The sequence below is a fragment of the Lepus europaeus genome, chromosome 8 (assembly GCF_033115175.1).
Source record: "Lepus europaeus isolate LE1 chromosome 8, mLepTim1.pri, whole genome shotgun sequence".
NCBI classification, from domain to species: domain Eukaryota; kingdom Metazoa; phylum Chordata; class Mammalia; order Lagomorpha; family Leporidae; genus Lepus; species Lepus europaeus.
In genome coordinates this window covers 106720282-106742474 of record NC_084834.1, presented here as the reverse complement: position 1 = coordinate 106742474, position 22193 = coordinate 106720282, and the positions used below count along the sequence as shown (strand labels likewise).

The window sequence follows — 22193 nt, the reverse complement described above, 5'->3', positions numbered from 1 at the left end:
CAAATAAATAAATAAATAAATCTTTACTCCCCAGATGACCGCTAGAGCCTGGGCTTAGGCAGGCTGAAGCCAGGAGGCAGGAGCTTTATCTGGTTCTCCTACATGGGTACAGGGGCCAAAAGACTTGGGCCATCTTCTGCTACTTTACCAGGCACATTAGTAGGGAGCTGGATCTGAAGTAAAGTAGTTGGGACACGAACTGGTACCCCTATGGGCTGCTGGTGTCATAGGCAATGGCTTTACCAACTCTGCTGCAACACCAACCCCACAAAAAGTTTTTTTTTAATCAAGGATGGGTACTTACCCTAGAGGTTAAAGATACCTGCATGCCTTATTGGAGTGCCTGGGTTTGAGTCCTGCTCGAAACTTCAGATTTCTGCCAATATTCACCTTATGAGGCAGCAAGTGATAACTCAAATGGTTGAGGCCCTGCCACCCACCTAGGAAGCCTGGGTTGTGTTCCCAGCTCCAGCTCCAGCTTTGTTGTGGGCATTTGGGAAGAGAACAGGCAGATAGGAGCTCTCTTTTTCTCTCTGCCTCTCAAATAAATAAAATGAGTAAAAATTTTAGAAAAATATTTTCAGATTCATGCATAGTTTTTGTTTTATTTAACAATATGTACTAAAGGCCCTTTTTGCATGGATTTCTTTTGTTGTTGTTGTTTTTAGAAAAGGATTTTATTGATTTATTTGAGAGGTAGAGCTACAGACAGAGAGAGGGAGAAACAGAGAAAGGTCTTTAATCTGCTGGTTCACTCCCTAAATGGATGCAACGGCTGGAACTGGACCAATGTAAAGCCAAGAGCCAGGAGGTTCCTCAGGGTTTCTCACATGGGTTCAGGGGCCCAAGCACTTGGGCCATCTTCTACTGCTTTCCCAAGCCATAGTAGAGTTGAATTAGAAGAGAAGCAGCCAGAACACGAACAGGTGACCATATGGGATGCTGGCGCCACAGGTGCAGGTCAGCCCACTACACCACAGTGCTGGCCCACATGCACTAATTTAAAAAAAAAGAAATTTTGCACCAAAATAAATTAAGTTCCATTTGTGATGAACCTTGTGGAGTATCCTCATATGTACTTTAGAACACATGTATACTTAGAAAAAGGAGGCCGGTGCCGTGGCTCAATAGGCTAATCCTCCACCTTGCGGCGCCAGCACACTGGGTTCTAGTCCCGGTCGGGGCTCCGGATTCTGTCCCGGTTGCCCCTCTTCCAGGCCAGCTCTCTGCTATGGCCTGGGAGTACAGTGGAGGATGGCCCAAGTGCTTAGGCCCTGCATCCCATGGGAGACCAGGAGAAGCACCTGGCTCCTGCCTTCAGATCAGCGCGGTGCGGCGGCCATTGGAGGGTGAACCAATGGCAAAGGAAGACCTTTCTCTCTGTCTCTCTCTCTCACTGTCCACTCTGCCCGTCAAAAAAAAAAAAAAAAAGAGCAAGCCTGGTCCCTGAGCCCCTCTGGCTTCCCGTCTCACCGTATGATCTCTCTCCCCAACACATGCTCCTTGTTGTGATGCTGTTGCCATCAGGTCCGGGCAAAAAAGAAAAAAGAAAAAGAAAAAGGAATGCTCTAGATATGAATACAAATATCAGGATCAGTACAATATTACTTTCTGTAATGATACTGAATATCAGAACTGATTTTCAATTGCACTTTTAAGAAACCTGAGACCAGCGGGTGTGTGTGTGTGTGTGTGTGTGTGGTCCGGCCATAGACAAGAGTTTTTAAGACTTGTTTTGATTACAGTACTTGGACTTAGTCTCAATACCCAGTGAATATATGGTGACTGACATCTGCCTCCTCAGCACCCAGTTTTTAATTTTTACTAATGTATTTGCTAAAAGTATATAATAGGCCAGCGCCTTGGCTCACTTGGCTAATCCTCCGCCTGCGGCGCCGGCATCCCAGGTTCTAGTCCCAGTTGGGGCGCCGGATTCTGTCCCGGTTGCTCCTCTTCCAGTCCAGCTCTCTGCTGTGGCCCTGAGAAAGCAGTGGAGGATGGCCCAAGTGCTTGGGCCCTGTACCCACATGGGAGACCAGGAGGAAGCACCTGGCTCCTGGCTTCAGGTCAGCACAGTGTACCAGCCACAGCAGCCATTTGGGGGGTGAACCAATGGAAGGAAGACCTTTCTCTCTGTCTCTCTCACTGTCTAACTCTGCCTGTCAAAAAAAAAAAGTGTATAATATATGATAGCTTTGAAAGATTATTGATTAAGATAATAGTATCAAGGCCAGTACTGTGGCATAGTGGGTAAAACTGCCACCTGCAGTACTGGCATCCCATATGGGCAATGGTTCGAGACCCAGGTGCTCCACTTCCTATCCAGAACTCTGCTATGGATTGGGAAAGCAGTAGAAGATAGCCCAGTACCTTGAGAGACCCGAAGGAAGCTCCTGGCTCCTGGCTTCAGATCGGCACAGCTCCGGCCATTGCAGCCATCTGGGGAGTGAACCAGCAGATGGAAGACCTCTCTTTCTGCCTCTCCTTCTCTCTCTGTGTGTAACTCTGACTTTCAACTAAATAAAGAAATCTTTTTTTTCTTGGTTTTTTTTTTTTTTTTTTTTTTTTTTGACAGGCAGAGTGGACAGTGAGAGAGAGTGAGACAGAGAGAAAGGTCTTCCTTTGCCGTTGGTTTACCCTCCAATGGCCGCCGCGGTCGGTGTGCTGTGGCTGGCACACCGCGCTGATCCCAAGGCAGGAGCTAGGTGCTTCTCCTGGTCTCCCATGTGGGTACAGGGCCCAAGCACTTGGGCCACCCTCCACTGCACTCCCGGGCCATAGCAGAGAGCTGGCCTGGAAGAGGGGCAACCGGGACAGAATCCGGAGCCCCGACCAGGACTAGAACCCGGTGTGCTGGCGCCGCAAGGCGGAGGATTAGCCTGTTGAGCCACGGCACCGGCCTTAAATAAATAAATCTTAAAAAAAAAATAAAAAGATGGGGCCAGTGCTGTGGCGCAGCAGGTTAATCCCCTGGCCTAAAAGGCCAGCATCCCATATAGGTGCCAGTTCAAGACTTGGCTGCTCCACTTCTGATCCAGCTCTCTGCTGTGGCCTGGCAGGGTAGTCCCCCAAAAGAGGAGACCCGGAGGAAGCTCCTGGCTTCAGATCGGCGCAGCACTGGCCGTTGCGGCCAATAGGGGAGTAAGCCATCGGATGAAGACCTCTCTCTCTCTCTCTCTCTCTCTCTGCCTCTCTGCCTCTCCTCTCTGTGTGACTCTGACTTTCAAATACATTTTTAAAAATTATTTTTAAAAAGATATTATCAAAAAAGATATTATCTTTATTTTAGAAATCATGACTGTACTCAGATTTTAAATATTAACTTTCCCACTTGAGTTCAGAAACTGTTCTTAAAAGAATAGCAAGCAAAACAAAACAGAAAAATATTCTTAGCAAACAGAAGAGGTGGCCTAAACTGTCAGGGTTGGCGATATGAAGTATTCTGGTATAAAATCTCACAGGATTTAATTCCATAAAATCTGCATGCTTAAATGAAACATGAAAGTCAGCTTCTCACACACCTTCTTGGATTGTGTTCCTTTCTGAGTCTGAGTGCTGGCAGTCTCCATTTTTATGCTAGTAACTTATATCTTGTGAAATTCTGTACTTTTACAAGTGGCATGTTAATCTATTATTGTTGTCTAGATGTCTTACAATACAAAAACACATCATACTAATTTGCTTTTCCTGGTGTGAACCCCAGGATGCCCTCTGCTACTCCGCTACACATTTATTCCTTATCAAAGGATACTACTTTTGAGGTTGAGTTTTCCAGGACTTTTTCATGTATTCATAGACAGGCATGTGTTTGTTCCTATTTCATAGTATCTTTTCTCGCTTGGTATATGACCTTCCATGACAGTTTCTTGTCAACTATATCGGATAAAGCTATGGAATGCCGTGGTACAACATTTTAATAGCTTCCTTTTCCATCCTAATGTTAGAAACTGTCTGGTGCATGGGCAAGATGGATAGGAAAAGGCTTCTCCCTATGCAGGATGGAAGAGATACGCCCACTGTTTGCATGATTACCGGCTTCTGTGTACTGTTATTCTTTTGTCTTTCCAACCCTCAAAACTATAGCAGACATTTATGTTTAAGGCAATGCCATGCAAACACCCCATCTCTCTGCCTTTACCTTTTCTCTCCCAGTTAACAGCAGTATACAAACAGTGTCCCACCCAGGAAAAAGCTTGCTTTATGTATTTGTGTGTGCTCTTTTGAGATGGAAGATAGGCTGGAAGAGGAACAGAAGTGAAAATCAGACTCTTGGAAAGGACTGGCCATGTTACTACGACTACCCACTTAAAAGTTGGGTACACGTAACGATGAGTGCCAAGCGTCTAGGGGTAAGCCCTGAGTAGTGCAGAGAATGAGACATCTAGATGCATTTGATTGTTTCTCGGAAGCACTTGAAGAATCTGTGATGTGGGGGAAAGAATATACAACTTACATATAAACCCAGCAACTAGTGTTTTAGGGGAGAAAATCAATTTTCATGTTTACATTCTCTTTTAAGAAGGGTCTTCAGCTAGTTCATGTGAATTGCATATTATGAAAAAACTATACAAGGATTTCAGTACTCTTTGCACCAGAATAAACTTACCTTTTAATTCCGTCTTCTGCAAACTTTCTGAAGTACCCTTGTGTGTGGATATACATACACAGATACATAGATGTGTGTATATCTATATTAAAAAGTGTGTATATATAGATATGTAGATGTGTATATATAGCATGTGTGTATAAAGATACGTGGATGTGGCTGTATATTGTGTGTGTGTTTATTGTAGTTTATACTTCATGGACCATCCCAATTTCTGTTATTGGCTCTCTTTCTTATTTTTTAAACTTAATAATACTCTAGGAAACATACAGGAGTTGAATATACATTCATCAGTTCATCTGCTGTGTGCCTTTAAAAAAATTTCTTTATTTTACTTGAAAGTCACAGTTACACACAGAGACAGAAGGAGAGGCGGGGGTGGGGGTCTTCCATCCGATGGTTCACTCCCCAGATGGCCGCTATGGCTGGAGCTGTGTCAATCCAAAGCCAGGAATCAGGAGCTTCTTCCAGGTCTCTTGCGTGGGTGCAGGGGCCCATGGACTTGGGCCATCCTCCACTGCTTTCCCAGGCCATAACAGAGAGCTGAATCAGAAGTGGAGCAGCCAGGTCTTGAACTGGCGCCCATATGGGATGCCGGCACTGCAGGCGGTGGCTTTGCCCACTACGCCACAGCACCAGCCCCTGCTGTATGCCTTTTAAAGTCTGAAAAGTACTTGATTCTATTTTGTAAATATAGAGGTACCTACCCAAGCTGTGAGATATAGAAGGAAGGATCAAACCCTCAGAACCTCAAAGTCTTGAGCATTCACCTTCCTACAAGTAGATTTTGAAACAACAAGTTAATTTGTGATTTTTTTTTTTTTTTTTTTTTTTTTTTTAGAAAGACACTCCTTGGTATGTTCAGTATAGATCAGCACCCATTTACCATACTGTGATTCACAAGTCTGTTAGCTTTCAGCTCTTCTCCTGCCTTATTAAGAGAGCAAAGACATTTTCTGATCCATGAAATGTTATTTTGTGAAGTGACAGATAAAAGCACCCATTATCAAAAAAAGAAAGAAAAATCTGTGAGAAACATAGCATCATCAGATTATGTATAATTGTAGGTAAGTGACCTCTAGAGAACTGGAGTTAAACCATTAAAAGTATCTTAAGTGGGGCCAGCATTGTGTTTAAGCCTCTGCTTACAGTGCCCGCATCCCATATGGGCTCTGGTTCAAGTCCCAGCTGCTACACTTCCAGTCCAGCCCCATGCTGATGTGCCTGGAGAGCAGTGGAGGAGAGCCCCTGCACCCACTTGGGAGACTCAGAAGAAGCTCCTGGCTCCTGGCTTTGTCCTGGCCCATTGCAGCCATTTGGGGAGTGAACCAGCAAAAGGAAGATTTTCTCTCTCTCTCTCTCTCTCTCTGCCTTTCAAATTTAAAATTAATTAATTAAAAAAGAAAGAAAAGAGCATTTAAGTGCAGCTAGCTGCTCTCTGTGTGCAGCTGAAATGACCTGGACCATCCTGAGTTACTGAGGGGCAGGCAGCTTGGTCACCTTCCCGTTTCCTGCCTCTGTTGCTCACCTTCCTGGCTCTGCTGCTGTTACCCCTGCTGCCTGAGCCATCATAGGTTGTTCTCCATGCCATCTTCTCTCCTCCTCTTCTGCCTTTGCCCTTGTGTTTTCACTTGTTCTTCCAACCTAGTATAATCAAAAAGTCAAATGGCATTTCTGATTGACAAAGCAACCATTGCAGAATATGGGACTGACCCTTTGAATCTTTGAATTTGCTTTGGCTGCTCCCCTTTTGATAATCGTAGGTCATTTATGAAGAGTTTTCTTTTTCTTCTCAGCTTCATTCTGGTTACTAGAGGATGGGTCCTAAAAGGCTCTTCATTTATATAACAGAGGCTTACTGTAGCTTTCTCACCCAAAAAATTTACAATAAAGAATGTTACTAGGCCGGCGCTGCGGCTCACTAGGCTAATCCTCCGCCTGCGGCACCGGCACACCAGGTTCTAGTCCCGGTCGGGGCGCCAGATTCTGTCCCGGTTGCTCCTCTTCCAGTCCAGCTCTCTGCTATGGCCCGGGAAGGCAGTGGAGGATGGCCCAAGTCCTTGGGCTCTGCACCCCATGGGAGACCAGGAGAAGCACCTGACTCCTGACTTCGGATCAGCACGGTGCGCCAGCCGCAGTGGCCATTGAGAGGTGAACCAACGGCAAAGGAAGACCTTTCTCTCTGTCTCTCTCTCTCTCACTGTCTAACTCTGCCTGTCAAAAAAAAAAGAATGTTACTTGTAAGATAATAATAGAAATTGTGATTTCCATTTGTGGGATTTTTTTTTTTTTTTTTTTTTTTTTTGAGAGACAGAGACCTCTTATCTGCTAATTTACTCCTCAGTTGCTTGCAACAGCTGGGTCTGGGCTAGGCCAAAGCCTGGAGCTGAGAGCTCCATCTCTCTCTCCCCTGTGTGTGTCAGGGACCCAAGTACTTGAGCCATCACCTGCTGTCTCCCAAGGTATACATTATCTGGAAGGTGGAGCTGTGACTCCAATCCAGGCTTTTTGATATGGGATGTGACCATCCCAACCACCGTCAAAGCCATTATGTCAAACACTTGTCCCTTGTAGAACATTTTTATGGGTCATACAGAAAACTAGTTCTTAATGATTTTTTTTAACTGAAGATTAGAGAATGAATATTCCTAAGTAATCTGAGCCCAAAGTCCATGTTCTTTATCACTTTGTGTTCTTACCAAGGTCTTACAGAAGCCAGTTTGGGCAGAGGGCAGAAAGGGTTGCTGATTGGAGGGTGAACAGAAAAAAGGTGGTACAGAAACTAACTTTTTTTTTTTTTTTTTTTGACAGGCAGAGTGGATAGTGAGAGAGAGAGAGAGAGACAGAGAGAAAGGTCTTCCTTTTTTTGCCGTTGGTTCACCCTCCAGTGGTTGCTGCGGCTGGCACATCGTGCTGATCCGAAGCCAGGAGCCAGGTGCTTCTCCTGGTCTCCCATGCGGGTGCAGGACCCAAGGACTTGGGCCATCCTCCACTGCCTTCCCGGGCCATAGCAGAGAGCTGGCCTGGAAGGGGGGCAACCGGGATAGAATCCGGCGTCCCAACCGGGACTAGAACCCGGTGTGCTGGCGCCGCAAGGCGGAGGATTAGCCTGTTAAGCCACGGCACCGGCTAGAAATTAACTCTTGCAACTGAAAAACAAGTATTGACCTCAAGCATATTCACCTGATTATGTTCTGCCTTGCCTCTTTTCCCTTTTTGTTTGCTTTGTCACAGAACTCTGTAGACTAAAATGGTAGAATTTCGTTAATAAACAAAAAGAACATGTTTTTCTAGCATAGAATATAGGCATGGGGACCAGCATTGTGGCATAGCTGGGAAAGCCACCACTTGCAATGCTGACATCCCATATGGGTGCCAGTTGTGTCCCAACTGCTCCACTTCTGATCCAGCTCTCTGTTGATGGCCTGGAAAAACAGTAGAAGATGACCCAAGTGTTTGAACCCCTTCTACCCACATGGGAGACCAGATGAACCTCCTGGCTTCGGCCAGGTTCAGCCCCTGCCATAGCAGCCAGTGGAGTAGTTGGGACTTAAGCTGGCACCTATATGGGATGTTGGCACAATAAGTAAAGCTTTTAAAAATATACATGCATGTAAAAAGTCTAGCTATGCTGATGAAAAGTATAACAGAATTAGCTGGATGAGATAATGGTTTTTCTTTGTTGACTTAATGTTTTTGAAAAATTCCTTAATTAATGAAAGAATTGACTAAAAGACGGGCTAGCCCTCCATTGCATATAGGCAACCTGTGGCCACCATAAATAAAGGTAGAATCTTATTTTAGTGAGCTTGGCAGGATATCATAGCTGTTGCATTTCTTCCTAAGTTCTGTGAATATTGCTTCTCTCTGCAGTGCCACGTGGCTCAAGCATGAGCTTTGCCAATCTGTCTTGGGAAGTCAGTGGTGCACCATACGCATTAGAGTTGATTTGAAATTAGGTGAAAGGACAGGCTTTTAGAGTCCACAGTGGTAGAGCTTGAGAGGGTGTCAACATGGCTGTGACTGCACTGTCGCCTTCCTGAGCACCCCAAAGATGCTGGCGCACGTGGGATTCCAGAGCCTTTAGCATAACTGCCTCGCTGTAGATTTGCTCCCTACCAAATGGACTCAACACTCTGCATGTGTCAGAGGTGGTGGTTGGACAGAGGCCAGGAAGCTTGACCAAAAGGGGAGGAACCTCGTGATGTGTGGTGAGGGAGAGACTGGTGGCCTAGCTAGCCAGGGGCATGGAAAAGCAGAAGTTGTTTCAGCATGTTTCCTCTTAGAGTGTGGTTCTTCTGACTTAATGTGTTTCGGGACTCTCCACAGACATTTCTCTGCTTCTGCTGTCTTTTTAATGTCCAGTCACCAGATGTGAATGCTTGGTAAAATCCTGACCCATCTCTCTACCCCTTCTCAAGACCAGAGACACCACAGTGTACCCTTTGCTCGTGGGGTGGTCAGTGTTTTCCAGATCTCTCAGAAGCACTTATACTAAGCATAATGGCTGACTTTGTTTCCTTGCTGCTTGCTTTGTGCCAAATGCCACGCTAAGCATTTTACTGACATTACTTCATTGAACTCTGAGGCAGTTAATTTTCCCTAATTTGTTCATGAAGAAATGGGCACAGAGTGGAGCAGTATGGCAGTCCTGAGGTTCAATGTGGGCCTTTGGACTCCAGGGTCCACAAGTTCCATCATACTGCTTTTCAGGCAACAACCCTCTGGTTCTTTCTACTCACTAACAATGAATGAATGAATGAATGAACAAATGAAATGCTCAGATACCCAGTTTGATAGAGGAAAATATGTATGTGAACAACCCTGAACAGTCCATGTATATAACAGGGACATAGGAATTTTTTAAATATATGTTGCTTATTGCCTTGTTTTTCCTTCTGTATGCTAAACCACTGATACTTAGCAGGTGTCCTGTACATGTTAAATGAATTAATCTGTTCTGTTACATGAAAAATGCCTATGTTATGATAGTGGTTTTCAAGGTTGAAGTAAAATAAGAAGGTGGAAGAATACAATTGTAATACTATGAAGTGCTTTAGAATTACATATACCATGCACCAAAGTTGTAGTACCCAGGATAAGCTACTGCCTATGATGCCAGAATCCAACATGAGCGCTGGGTTGGGAGTCCTGGCTGTTCCACTTCTGGTCCAGTTCCCAGATAATGTGCCTGGGAAAGCAATAGAAGATGGCCTAAGTACTTGGTCCCTGCCACCCACGTGGAGTCTTGGGCTCCTGGTTTCAGCCTGGCCCAACCACAGTTGTTGTGGCCATTTGGAGAGTATGCCAGTGGATGAAAGATCTTCTCTTTCTCTTCCCTCTCTCTCTCCCTCTGTAACTCCACCTTTCAAATAAGTAAATAAATTTTTATTAAAAAAAATTAAAGAATACATATACCAACAAATTGGTTTAGGGTACTATACTAGCAAGAATCTTTTGATAACCTGGCATTTGGTAGGTACTGTTTTGAGCAGGTGTATAAATGGTATACAAAACAGGCAAATTTCTTCTCATGTACCCTTTGAAAAGCAGAAAAAGAGACTGTCCTTCTGCTGACTCATTCCCCAAATGCCTGCAACAACCAGGACTAGGCCAGGCCAAAGCCAGGAGCCCAGAACTTAATCTGAGTCTCCCACAATTACTTGACCCAATTACTTGAGCCATCACCTGCTGCCTCCCAGAGTTAGTGTTAGCAGGACACTGGATCAGAGGCAGAGCAGGGACTTGAACTCAGACCTTCTAATACGGGATGCAGGTATCCAATGTGGAGCTTTAACCACTGCACCAAATGTCTGCCCTGTGAAACTAGCTTTTAGTTTCCTTTTACAGTAAAGCTGAGTAAATTGAGGCAAAGGAGGATCGATTTCCCAAGGTCACCCACCCACTAGGTTGTTGTAAGCTCTTCTGCTGTTAATAATTGCCTACTGCCAATGAGCCATGAAATCAATTTTACTTTTCAAGATAGAAGTTACTCTAGTGTTATGCTGGTTAATTTTAATACATGAAAAAGATGATGCATTATAATACTCCTGGTGGCATTTATTTCTAAAAAAATAAGAACTCAGCTTCCCAGGTATAATTACTATATTATTACTTATTGTCACCCTTAGTTAATGTCTACAACCAAGTATATAAAACTAAAATTGAAGAAATCTCAGAGGCAGAGGTAGATGGAATAGATTTTGGTGCTGGGAGAGGAGGGGAGGTGGTTGTGGACTGGGAGCATGTGAGATAATCATGGACATTCAGATGAGTACTCTTGCAACTTAGCAGAAACATCTGGGCTTTCCACCAGTGTCGTCATAATGATAATTCATCACAGACCTCCTGTCATGCTAACAGCAAGTAGTAAAAGGGGAGGTTAATGAGATTTTTCTTCTCATATTGTGAAACCATGACTCAGGAAGCCTCAGAAAACAGATTTTGTGGGCTTTACAGATTGATGTAGTACACAGCTGACATTTTAAGAAGCAATATTATGTCTAGAATAGGAACAGCTAAATAGAAAGAGGTTACTATCAAATAAATGACATGGCCTCTTTCCCTCAAACCTGTTAGGAAGAATTGGCATACTTGCCAAAAAAAATCGATTTCTGAAAAAAAAAAAATCTAAATAATATGCCTATAATTCAAAACGAACAAAATTAGAAATATTCCAAATGTCCACCAGTGTGAAAATGAATCAGAAAATTGCTTATACATACAATGGAATATTTCCTTATCCATCAGCTGAAAGGATAAATAAACCACAACTGCACATTACAGGGTGGGTGCATGTTAGAAGATGAGATGTTGAGTGAAAGGCTTAGAAGGTTGTATGCGGCATGAAACCCTTTCTATAAAGCTAAAAAAAAAAAAAAAGAGCTAACTACAACTACATTGTTTTTAATATCCATACATTAATAATAATATTTTTTAAAGATTTATTTTATTTATTTGAGTTACAGAGAGAGGTAAAGACAGAGAGAGGTCTTCCATCCGATGGTTCACTCCCCAGGTGGCCGCAACGGCCGGAGCTGTGCTGATCCGAAGCCAGGAGCCAGGAGCTTCTTCCAGGTCTCTCATGTGGGTGCAGGGGCCCAAGGACTTGGGCCATCTTCCACTACTTTTCCAGACCATAGCAGAGAGCTGGATCGGAAGAGGAGCAGCTGGGACTAGAACCATTGCCCATATGGGATGCCAGCGCTTCAGGCCAGGGCTTTAACCCGCTGAGCCACAACACTGGCCCCAATAATAATATTTTAAAAATAGGAATGATCAGGGCCATACATTGCTCTGAATCAGTCATAATGTGGAAAATTCAGTGTTTAGGCAACAAGAACATACAATTTTTCTTGGATTTGAACTTCACACAAGTGTAACCTGTTTTAGAGCCACAGATTGCATCACACTCTCCACACAATCATCTTACAAATGTGAGCCATTATTCATGAATGAGGATAGATGAGAAAATACTTGAGTAAAGCTTGTAATTAGTGTGTCTATGAGAAAAAAAAAGTCAAAGTGTATGTATCTTATTGGCAGCTTAATATTGTCTTTATATTTAAGGCCAGTACATTTACTTAGTAAAGACCCAATGGTAAAAGCAATACTAAGCAATCTTTAAAATTATTTTTTATTATTAGTCTTGTATAAATAATAAAAATTTTTAATGAGTTCATCATTTATGAACAGTAAGCAACTGCTCATTCTGAAGACTCAATGACATTTACCTAAAGAACAGGTGTGATTCCAATAGTGGAAGTACAGGTTTTCCTGCTCACCCTCAGTTCTTATTTCTGAAATGACTGTTAATGCCTCCTCAAGTATATAGACCTGTGAAGCTAGAGGGTGACCAGGCTTTTTTGTCCTTGCCAAAATTTCAGTTGTTTTGGGCTTCTGTCCCTGTATAATCTATCTGGAGAGAAAGGGGGTTGGGAGGGATCTTGGAAAGGAATGTTAACTAAGTTTTTTACTTCCTAACCTAGTTAATCCTGTTGTGCTGGTGTGTTGTAATCAATCCAAATCTCCTATTCAAGGTTAATAAATGCTTATTGGTTGGTGAAAGATTGTTTATCAGGGTTTGTGACAAGGCTAAGTGTAGGGACAGTAATCCTGTCTTACCCAGTTTTGCTTTCCACAGTTTGTTACTGACAGTCCACTGTGATTCATTACATGGAAAATTCCAGAAGTAAGCAATTAATACATTTTAAATTTCACTCTGTTTTCTGAGTAGTGTGATAAAATCTTATACCTTCTTGTTCTAGATGTGACTCAATCATTAGTCCAGTGTATCCTTGTTACATACACCACCCTTCCATTAGCAGATAAATTGTTTTGTTCAAGTAACCCTCATGTGGTAGCCTAATGCTGGGTCATAATGCCCACATCATTCAGTTACTTCCCACTCACCTTGTAGGCATTGTTTTTCATATCTTCACAAGAAAAGTGAGAACTATGCAGTAAGGTACTTGAAAGAGACAGACCACAATCACCTTTTTATTACATTAAACAAGTATTGCTGTTATTGCCCTATTTATCATTAGTCATTGTTTTCAATCTTACACTGTGCCTACTTTATAAGCTAAGATATATCATAGGTATGCATGAATAGGATAGGAAAGGTCATCATGAGTATAGTGCTACCCTCAGTTTCCTGCATCCAATGGCGATCTTGAAATGTATCCCCTTTGGAAAAGAAGAGGCTATTGTATTGGACCCCAGGCAGTAGCCAAACATTTAGATTCTTCATGTATTCATTGTTCTATTTTTTTTTTTTTTTTTTTTTTTGGACAGGTAGAGTTAGACAGTGAGAGAGACAGAGAGAAAGATCTTCCTTCTGTTGGTTCACCCCCCAAATGGCCGCTACGGCCAGAGCTGCATCCATCCAAAGCCAGGAGCCAGGTGTTTCCTCCTGGTCTCCCATGAGGGTGCAGGGGCCCAAGCACCTGGGCCATCCTCCACTGCCTTCCCGGGCCACAGCAGAGAGCTGGACTGGAAGAGGAGCAACTGGGACTAGAACCCGGCGCCCATATGGGATGCCAGCGCCGCAGGTGGAAGATTAACCAAGTGAGCCACGGCGCCAGCTCATTGTTCTGTATTTTATGGATGTCTCAGGGACCTAGACGCTTGACATAGCTAATACAGATAACAAAGACTGTAGTTGTGGTTCCTGGAACTGTTCAGTGTAATATATAGGTTTTAATGATGACTTAATATGTTTTGAAGTAGGCAGAAATTCTGTGTTAATATATGTGATGGAAATATGTTTGGCTAAAAAGGAATTGAACTGCAAATACATGTGAATGTGGTAGATGATAGCCTGTGTTCTACATTTGGGTATGTAACTATTGCCTTGATAAAAGAGTCCTGTCTTTGCTGCATGTACATTACCTAGTTTGCCACCTGGCGTGGAGAGCACATCTCAGTGAATACTTGCTGACTGAAGAAGTAAATTAATTACTCTGGGTCCAGATGTTGGGCGATAATGAGAGAGAAATAAATTAGGAATGTTTTATTTTCCTTAGTAATTTACTGATTACCCACCCCTATTATAAAGAAACATGTACATAGAGGGTCCTTGAATTACAGTGTTTTGACTTTGACAAGAGTGCAAGAGTTATAAACATTCAGTAGAAACTGTCCTTTAGATTTTGACTTTGGCTACTTTCCCAGGCTAGCCATCTTAAATACGATCCTCCCTCCAGATGCTGAGCAGGGGCAGCAGCTACGGCTCCTAGGGGGCCATGCGATCACAAAGGGAAACACCTGAGATTCTACAATGCTTCTTATCTCAGGATGGAGTTATGTCCTGATAAAGTCATCATAGGTGAAAGAACTTGAAAAATGCATTCACTACCCTTAACCTACCGAATGTCATAGCTCAGCAATATAGTACTCTGGGGATATCAGTTGTTCCCTTCATGACTGTTGTGCTGCCAGGCTGCATTCCAGTAGAGTATCCTGCATCATATGGTTAGCCCTGGAAAATCTCAAGAGGCAAACTCTGCTTTTGACAAACTACAAACCACTTTTGCACCATTGTAAAGTCATAAACTGAACCATTGAAAGTCGAGGACTGGTTGCACTGTATTGTCAAGCTATGATGTTCTGCAGGAAAGGTGTACTTTAAAAAAAAAAAGATTTGTTTTTATTTATTTGAAAGAGTTACAGAGAGAGGTAGAGACAGAGAGAGAGAGATCTTCCATCACTGGTTCACTCCCCAAATTGCCACAACGGCCAGAGCTGTGGCAATCCGAAGTCAGGAGCCAGGAGCTTCCTCCGGATCTCCCATGCAGATGCAGGGGCCCAAGGACTTGGGCTATCCTCTACTACCTTCCCAGGCCATAGCAGAGAGCTGGATCAGAAGAAGAGCAGCCGGGACTAGAACTAGCACCCAGGTTAGCTGTATTAAATGCATCTTATAGTGGATTTATAGGGATGTAACCCCATTCTAAGTCCAGGAACATCTGTACATACATTCTCACATTATACCAGTTTATCCTTCTTCTAACAATGCCTGTTTGCAGAATTCAGCTCTTAGCATTCTTTCTTTGAACTCCGTCTCCAATTAAGGTGGAGCATTTATGAATATTCCATGAATATTATCCAAATAATATTCTTCTAGTTTTCAGAGATCAGGTAAATCAAAATGTCCATCTGATAAGAATCCCTACAATGGAATAAATAGTCTTAGGTTATATTTTTTGAAGTTGTATGGTCTTTCTTAAAACCGCAACTCTTAAATAGAAAAATCATCTGCTATAAAAACAGAAAAAAAACCTTATATTCAGTTGTCGAAAGCAGTTTCAAAGAAGATCCATTTCATTCCTCTCCTTGTTATTTCTGTAGCTCAGAAAGCATGTACCTGCCCTTTTGGTATCTTTTGGTTTAAGAATACTGATTCTTAAACAGAGTAATTTAAAACAACATTTAATTAATTTCAGACCTCAGCGGCTAATATCATAAGTTTGTATATATTGGTTGGTTGGTTCAAGTGAGTGTGACAGTGAGTCTTCAGTATGGATGGGAGGATTTTTAAATAGAACATGGTTTTATCTTCTGCTTACAAACAATAGGTAATATCAAAAAAGGAGGGAAATTGCCATTAATCAGGAAGGATTTTATTTTTTTCAGCTTTAACTTTCTGTCCTGCATTTCTGCCTAGTCTAAAAAGTCAGGTCTTTGTACTTTGGAGATCAAAATCATTAGTGAGAACAAAATCTGCTGTAGCTTTTCTGAAAATACCGCCTTTAACATAGAATAGAACTTTAAGAGCTGTGTACCTAAGGATAAAAGAGGTGAGATATGTTCTTGTTAAATTGATCTCACTGCCTCTTTCACCATCTTTGCTGTGGAGCATTACCCAGTGTTCATTGTCCTCTTGTTATTCAGCCCTGTGTTCCCCAGTGCGGGCAATTGATGAGGATATGTGCATTGTGTTATGTCTGATCACAGTTTGACTAGCACGGTCTGGAAGTGGGCTGTACAGAATGAGAGAGAGCAGCCTAATTGCTCTCCCTGCATCAGCAGCATCTATAAAGCATCCTGGGAATTGCTCGCCTGACGTTCAGAGCAGCTGGTCACATGAGCCTGAATTTTCAGTTCAGTTCATTAGTCAGCCATTTTGGTCAACACCCTGCTTACTGCGCACAACCAATCCTATTAGAACTCAGCATCCCGACTCATCTGAGCAGATCCTAGAAGTGATTTCTACAGTTCAGGATTTTTTAAAGCTAAATTGAAAACACAGGTTTAATTTTTTGTTCAGGTTTTCTTTTGTGGTTTTTTTTCCCCTGCACAGAGAAGGAGGATTTTTTTTTTTCCACTTCTTCATGCCAAGGCCAGTTTTTTAAAGCCAGCTAAAGCAGCATCGGCTGGGCAGGATTTCAAGGCTATTGCTGAGCTGCGGAGAAAAGGGTAGGGAGGGGACGATCAAAGGACAAGCAGCTGAGAGAAGAGAGGCATCATCGTATTTCGCTATGTGGTAGGAACTGTCCATAAGAAGAGATAGTACAGAATTTTCTTGAGCATTTGGTTCTTAAACCATAAGGTATTTTTCCTTGTTTTTCGCTTTTTGTTTTTTATAGCCTCCCCCACCCCTTTTCTGGAAAGCTTTGTTTGAGAGCTTTGGGTCGGGGTTTTTTGGTGAGGAGCTCTTATTTATTTTTGTGGTGTGTGTGTGTGTGTGTGTGTTGTGGTCCCAGCTGAGTCATCATGTCTGCTCTGACACCTCCGACCGATATGCCAACCCCCACCACTGACAAGATCACACAGGCTGCCATGGAGACCATCTACCTTTGCAAATTCCGAGTGTCTATGGATGGAGAATGGCTCTGTCTGCGAGAGCTGGATGACATCTCACTTACACCTGACCCAGAGCCTACCCATGAAGGTACGGGTGTCTCACCAGCATCCTAGTTGTTACAGGGGGCTGGGAGGGCCCTGGGGAGGTAGGAAGAACCTACACTCTATAAACTGTGAATGGCCCGGAAACCCTTTCATCCTTACCTACCACTCTGCTCCCTGTCTCACTTACCAGGGAAAAATTATATTTTTCCCTACTCTCTTTCAAAAGATGCTGGTGCCTATTTAGTGTTCTTTATCTTTAAGCCTCTCATGAGAACATTAGAGGTCACATATCACATCTTATCCTAATCAATAATGAAAAAGCTGTTAATTTTATTCATATATTATAGAAAGTATAGTAATTCTTAAACAGTAATTTAACACAACATGGCTATAAATATAGGATTGTACATGATAATATAGTAGAAACGCTTAGAGGGACATATGTTAGACTTACTGACATCTAGAAAATACTTGATAAAGTATTATTTTTAATAATATGGATTATTAGGTTAGATGAGAAAGCAGATTTACATTCAGCATTTATTTAATAAATATGGACCTTTGAAAAAAGTGTAATGCATTGGAAAGGTTATGCATGATTAATATAGTAATCCCTACCCTAGAATCTATGGGCCATTGCTTTTTATGTCGTTTATGTGACTATTCTGAGCCACTTGATGAAATTTCTACTGTTAGTGCCTTGGAGACCTTTGAAGTCTTTTGATTGTGCCTTTATCCTAGACTCTTTCCTCATTTATTTCAGCTTCTACCCCTTAATTCTCTTAATACCGTAGCAAAAGAGTTGGAGCCATAGCTGTGGATTGTTTGTTTTTCATACAATGACTTCTTAGTGTTTTTTCTTTACCTTTAAAATAATGAAGCTGGAAATGCCCATGAGGAGATGTTCTTCATAAACATCTGCCTGATACTGAGGCAGAACTGCAGGACAGGGAGGGACCTAACGAGAATCATAGCAGATGGGGTTAGGGAAAGTGATTTCTTGCCCTTGACCTTGTGTTGCAATCTTATCATGACTCAGATTTCACCCATTTTGTTTGATAAGGATTTTATCTTCCCACTCAGACTCTAAATTTTGGGGAAGGATGAGATAAGAGAACAAAGCAGTGATGTTGGGTGTGTCTTTAAAATGTTTAAGTAGTTTTTAAAACTCTGCCTCAGTTAGACCTCTTCCTCAGGCTATAAGTTTCAGAATACGCACAAAGATTAGAAGACATCAGCTAAAATCCTGTACAATGCCAGCACTATTTAAAACAGCCTCTAAAGTTTTAAACATCTTGGAGAAGAAAAATACAGTTTTAGGAGGCTATCAAAAAGTCTTTTAGCAGATGCCTCAGTGCACGTTTTAAGATTTTTGCCATTCATTTTGAAACATTCACCAAGTTTGAAATATTAAATATGAAATATTCACTTGTAAAATCCAGTTTCTCAGTGTCTGAAAAATAATCATTAACAATTTTAGTACTTTGAATGTATGTTTGTTTTTAGCGTGATTCCTATGAGTGTGTAAAAGTAGATTTATTAGTTCATGTAAGCATTTGGAGCAGTGCTCTTTGAATCCTTCATGCAGAAATATTGCCACAGTTTTTGAGAGCTACAACCTAAGTGCTAAGTGGCATATCTGTGATTAAGGAATCCAACACATAGGAAGTTTTGGAAACCTTTGATCAACTATAGATGATGTGGAAGAAAGTGGAGAAATGCTGACAGTGAGTTTGGGAATTTCCCCTTAAATTGGGAAAAGTTAGAAATGAAAATAATGAGGGAAAGCACAGGTCTTTGGAAGCATTTATGGGCAGGTGTAATGATCTGAGAAACCAGGTGGTGCTTCATGGGGCTTTTATTTCCTTGTCTACTGGCTAATTCCCCTGATCTCTACATAGTCCTTTGGACCTAAGAAATGCCTGCTTTAATGTTAACACCAGTGACTATTGTTAGATTTAATTTAGCTACATGTATTTAAGTAGTATTCACCAAGACAATGATTATGTGACTCTCAACTCAGTGACAAAAAGGAATTGCTGGTGCTAGACACTTAGAATCTAGTCTACTTCTGGCTGATTCACAGTAGAAGACATCTGACCACATAAATCTTGCAGTAGGACTCCTGACTCTCACTGAAGAAAATGGACAAAAAAAAATCATAATGTCTCTTCTTTAAAAAGCAAAAATAAGATTTATTTGAAAGGCAGAGTTACAGAGAAAGAGAGGGAAGAGAGAGAGCTCTTCCATCCTCAGGTTCACTCCCCAAATGGCTACAAGGGCCAGAGCTGGGCCAGCTGAAGTTAGGAGCCTGGAACTCCATCCGGAATCTCCCAAGTGGGTAGCAGGGACCCGGGTACTTGGGCCACCTTCCACTGCTTTCCTAGGCACATAAGCATGGAGGTGGGTTGGAAGTGGAGCATTTGGGCTGTGAATGGGCATTCAAATGGGATGCTGGCATTCTAGGCAGTGTCACAAGCGGCAGCTTAACCCACTGCACCACAGCACCAGCCCTATAATGTACTGTCATCGTAGTACAGACTGGTTGTGTTTTACTTCTGCAGCAGAGGCTTTGGAGTTTCCAAATTTAGCTTTCAGAAAAATTCCTGTCCTTCACTGTGCAGCCCACAGTGTAAGCCTGCACCCCGAGGTTCTGCCTCCATAATCCTTAAATACATGAGGGTAAGAACACGCACTTCATTCCCTCAGTGTTTATTGGTGGTCAGTGAGGTGATTGTGCTCTCTCGCACGCATGCTCTCTCGCTCTCTCTCAAAACCAGGAATGTTATCTACAACTTTTCTTACAAATAGTGTTTCTGTAAAAACAATTACCTAGAATTGATTCCACAGAGGGCAGAGTGATCAGGAGAGGCTTCCTGGAGGGGGCCTTGGGCTGGAGAGATTTCTAGGTGGTCAGTAAGCAGACACGGACAAGAGCATTGCAGATCATGCAGTGAGTTGGCGAAGACAGAGAATAGCAGGCAGTTAGGAGAATAAACTGCATGTGGTTGTCACCATGAGGTGCCAGGCTGGGAAGCTAAATAGGCTAGATTGTAGAAGTTACCTCCTAATCCTGAGGACTCCGGACTGGATTCTATAGTGAAAAACCACTGCTGGTGCTTTGTGTCTTAGAGTACCATGAAGTAAGGTTTCTATTTCGAAATGTTCACTCTGGCAGCAATATAGTGGATATAAGCTCTCCAGGGACCCCCTAACCATAACTATTAAAATAGTCCGGGTCAGAGAAGACAAATCCAAACTGAGTGGGTGAGAGCGAACATGAAGGGATAGCAAAGTAGACTGTAGCTGATGGTGAGTGGCTGTGGCCTGGAGGATGAAGGTGAGGCAATGCTTAGGACTCTGAAGTTTCTGGCTTCAGGTCCTGGGTCTCCTGTACCCTTAGGGAAGGCAGAGGAAGAGGACATTTGAGTCCCTGATGGTAATCACCGTCAGTTTAGCCCTCTGACCACCACCACAGAAGTGTGAATCAAGTTACACTTTTCCAGATTATGTGCTCTGGTTTTATCTTCTACCTCAGCTTCCTTTAGTAGTTAGAATCCTTGCACTTGAGGGGCAAGGTGGAGGGAAGGAAAATGAGACTTGAATGGACATTTAGTGATTTGACACTGTTGCAAATCAACAGCAGAAGCCTAGATTATATAAAATTCACTTTGCATTTTCCTGGCTTAGGAAAACATGTGCCGTCATTTAAAAGGACCTTTTAGAGACATTGTTTGAATTTTTTGTTGGTTTTTGAAGGAAAGTAAAATTTCACAGTAAAGCACCATGGACTTTATATGTGCCCTTGTCTTCCCAAGAAGGGAAGCTCAACTCCTCAGAGATTTCTTGACACATTCCTGTAGTGATTTCAGAAATGACACCAGGGCCAGTGTTGCAGCATAGTGTAGCAGGTTAAGCTTCTGCCTGTGACACCTGCATCCCATGTGGGCACTGGTTCAAGTCCCAGCTGTTCCATTTCCCATCCAGCTCTCTGCTAATGCACTTGGAAAGCAGTGAGGATGGCCCCAATACTTGGGCCCCTGCACCCATTTGGGAGACCAGGAAGAAGCTCCTGGCTCCTGGCCCAGCTCTGGCCCTTGCGGCCATTTGCATGTGAATTTCCTAGAGCAGCGTTCCCAAAACAATTATTTATAATTCCAGGATAAGGAAAACAGTAAGAAGTTTGATTTCGGTTTCCCCCAGAAATTCCTCAGTATGCCCTGTGTGTATACACAAATACGTGAAGAACAGGCTTTAGAGGTACGTTCAGTATCACCAGGTATTTGAACAACAAATTCAACTATAGCTGTGACTCAGTTTATAATAAGCTTAACTGATTAGCAATTTATATGTTGAAAAAAATCTTTGAAACTTTAACAAGACTCTTTAAAGAAGCAAATCCTGAGCTTTCCATATTTTGTTTCTTAAGTGACTAAATTGCAGTTGGCTGAAAAGATAGCAGTGGTGCTGTATTTCAAAAGAGAAAATAGGTCGGTGCTGTGGCTCAATAGGCTAATCCTCCGCCTGCGGCGCTGTCACACCGGGTTCCAGTCCCAGTCAGGGCGCCGGATTCAGTCCTGGTTGCTCCTCTTCCAGTCCAGCTCTCTGCTGTGGCCCAGGAGTGCAGTGGAGGATGGCCCAAGTGCTTGGGCCCTGCACCCCATGGGAGACCAGGAGAGGCACCTGGCTCCTGACTTCGGATCAGCACGATATGCCGGCCGCAGTGGCCATTGAGGGGTGAACCAACGGAAAAGGAAGACCTTTCTCTCTGTCTCTCTCTCTCTCTCTCTCTCTCACTGTCCACTCTGCCTATCCAAAAAAAAAAAAAAAGAAAGAAAGAAAGAAAGAAAGAAAGAAAATAATATTCTGCCTATATTGCCTTTATTCTGTAAAGTGTTCTATAAACAGGTATCTGAACAGGATTTATAGTTAAAGTTAAATTCCTTACTTGCTCTTGAGCTGTCTAGTTTCAGATGCATTTTTCTTTCACATTCCTATTATCCTTTGTATTTACTAAATTGAATCAAAGTTGAATTTTTAAAATAGAACTTTTATGTGAATATGAAAAATATTGTGGAGATCTGGAAATTTTTAATTTTTTACTTTTTTCAAGATTTATTTGGGGGGCGGGGGGGGGGCGGCGCTGTGGCACCGCAGGTTAAAGCCCTGGCCTGAAGCCCTAGCATCCCATATGTGCACCAGTTCTAGTCCCAGCTGCTCCTGCTCCTATCCAGCT

General features: G+C 42.7%; 1 protein-coding gene across 6 annotated transcripts in view; it reads left to right on the top strand.

Moving 5' to 3' along the window:
- RUFY3 (RUN and FYVE domain containing 3) overlaps nt 1-22193 on the top strand; it is a 91871-nt gene that overhangs the window by 3842 nt on the left and 65836 nt on the right. Inside the window, exons 1-2 of one of the 6 annotated variants that reach the window (XM_062198733.1) lie at nt 16170-16658; nt 16813-17000. The exons of 4 other annotated variants lie outside the window; for them this stretch is intronic. In XM_062198733.1, the coding sequence (XP_062054717.1) occupies nt 16823-17000 (178 nt within the window). In that variant the 5' untranslated portion in view covers nt 16170-16658; nt 16813-16822. Of the gene's footprint in view, nt 1-16166; nt 17001-22193 lie in introns of those variants that run through there. One more of the 6 variants, XM_062198738.1, reaches the window with a different exon arrangement.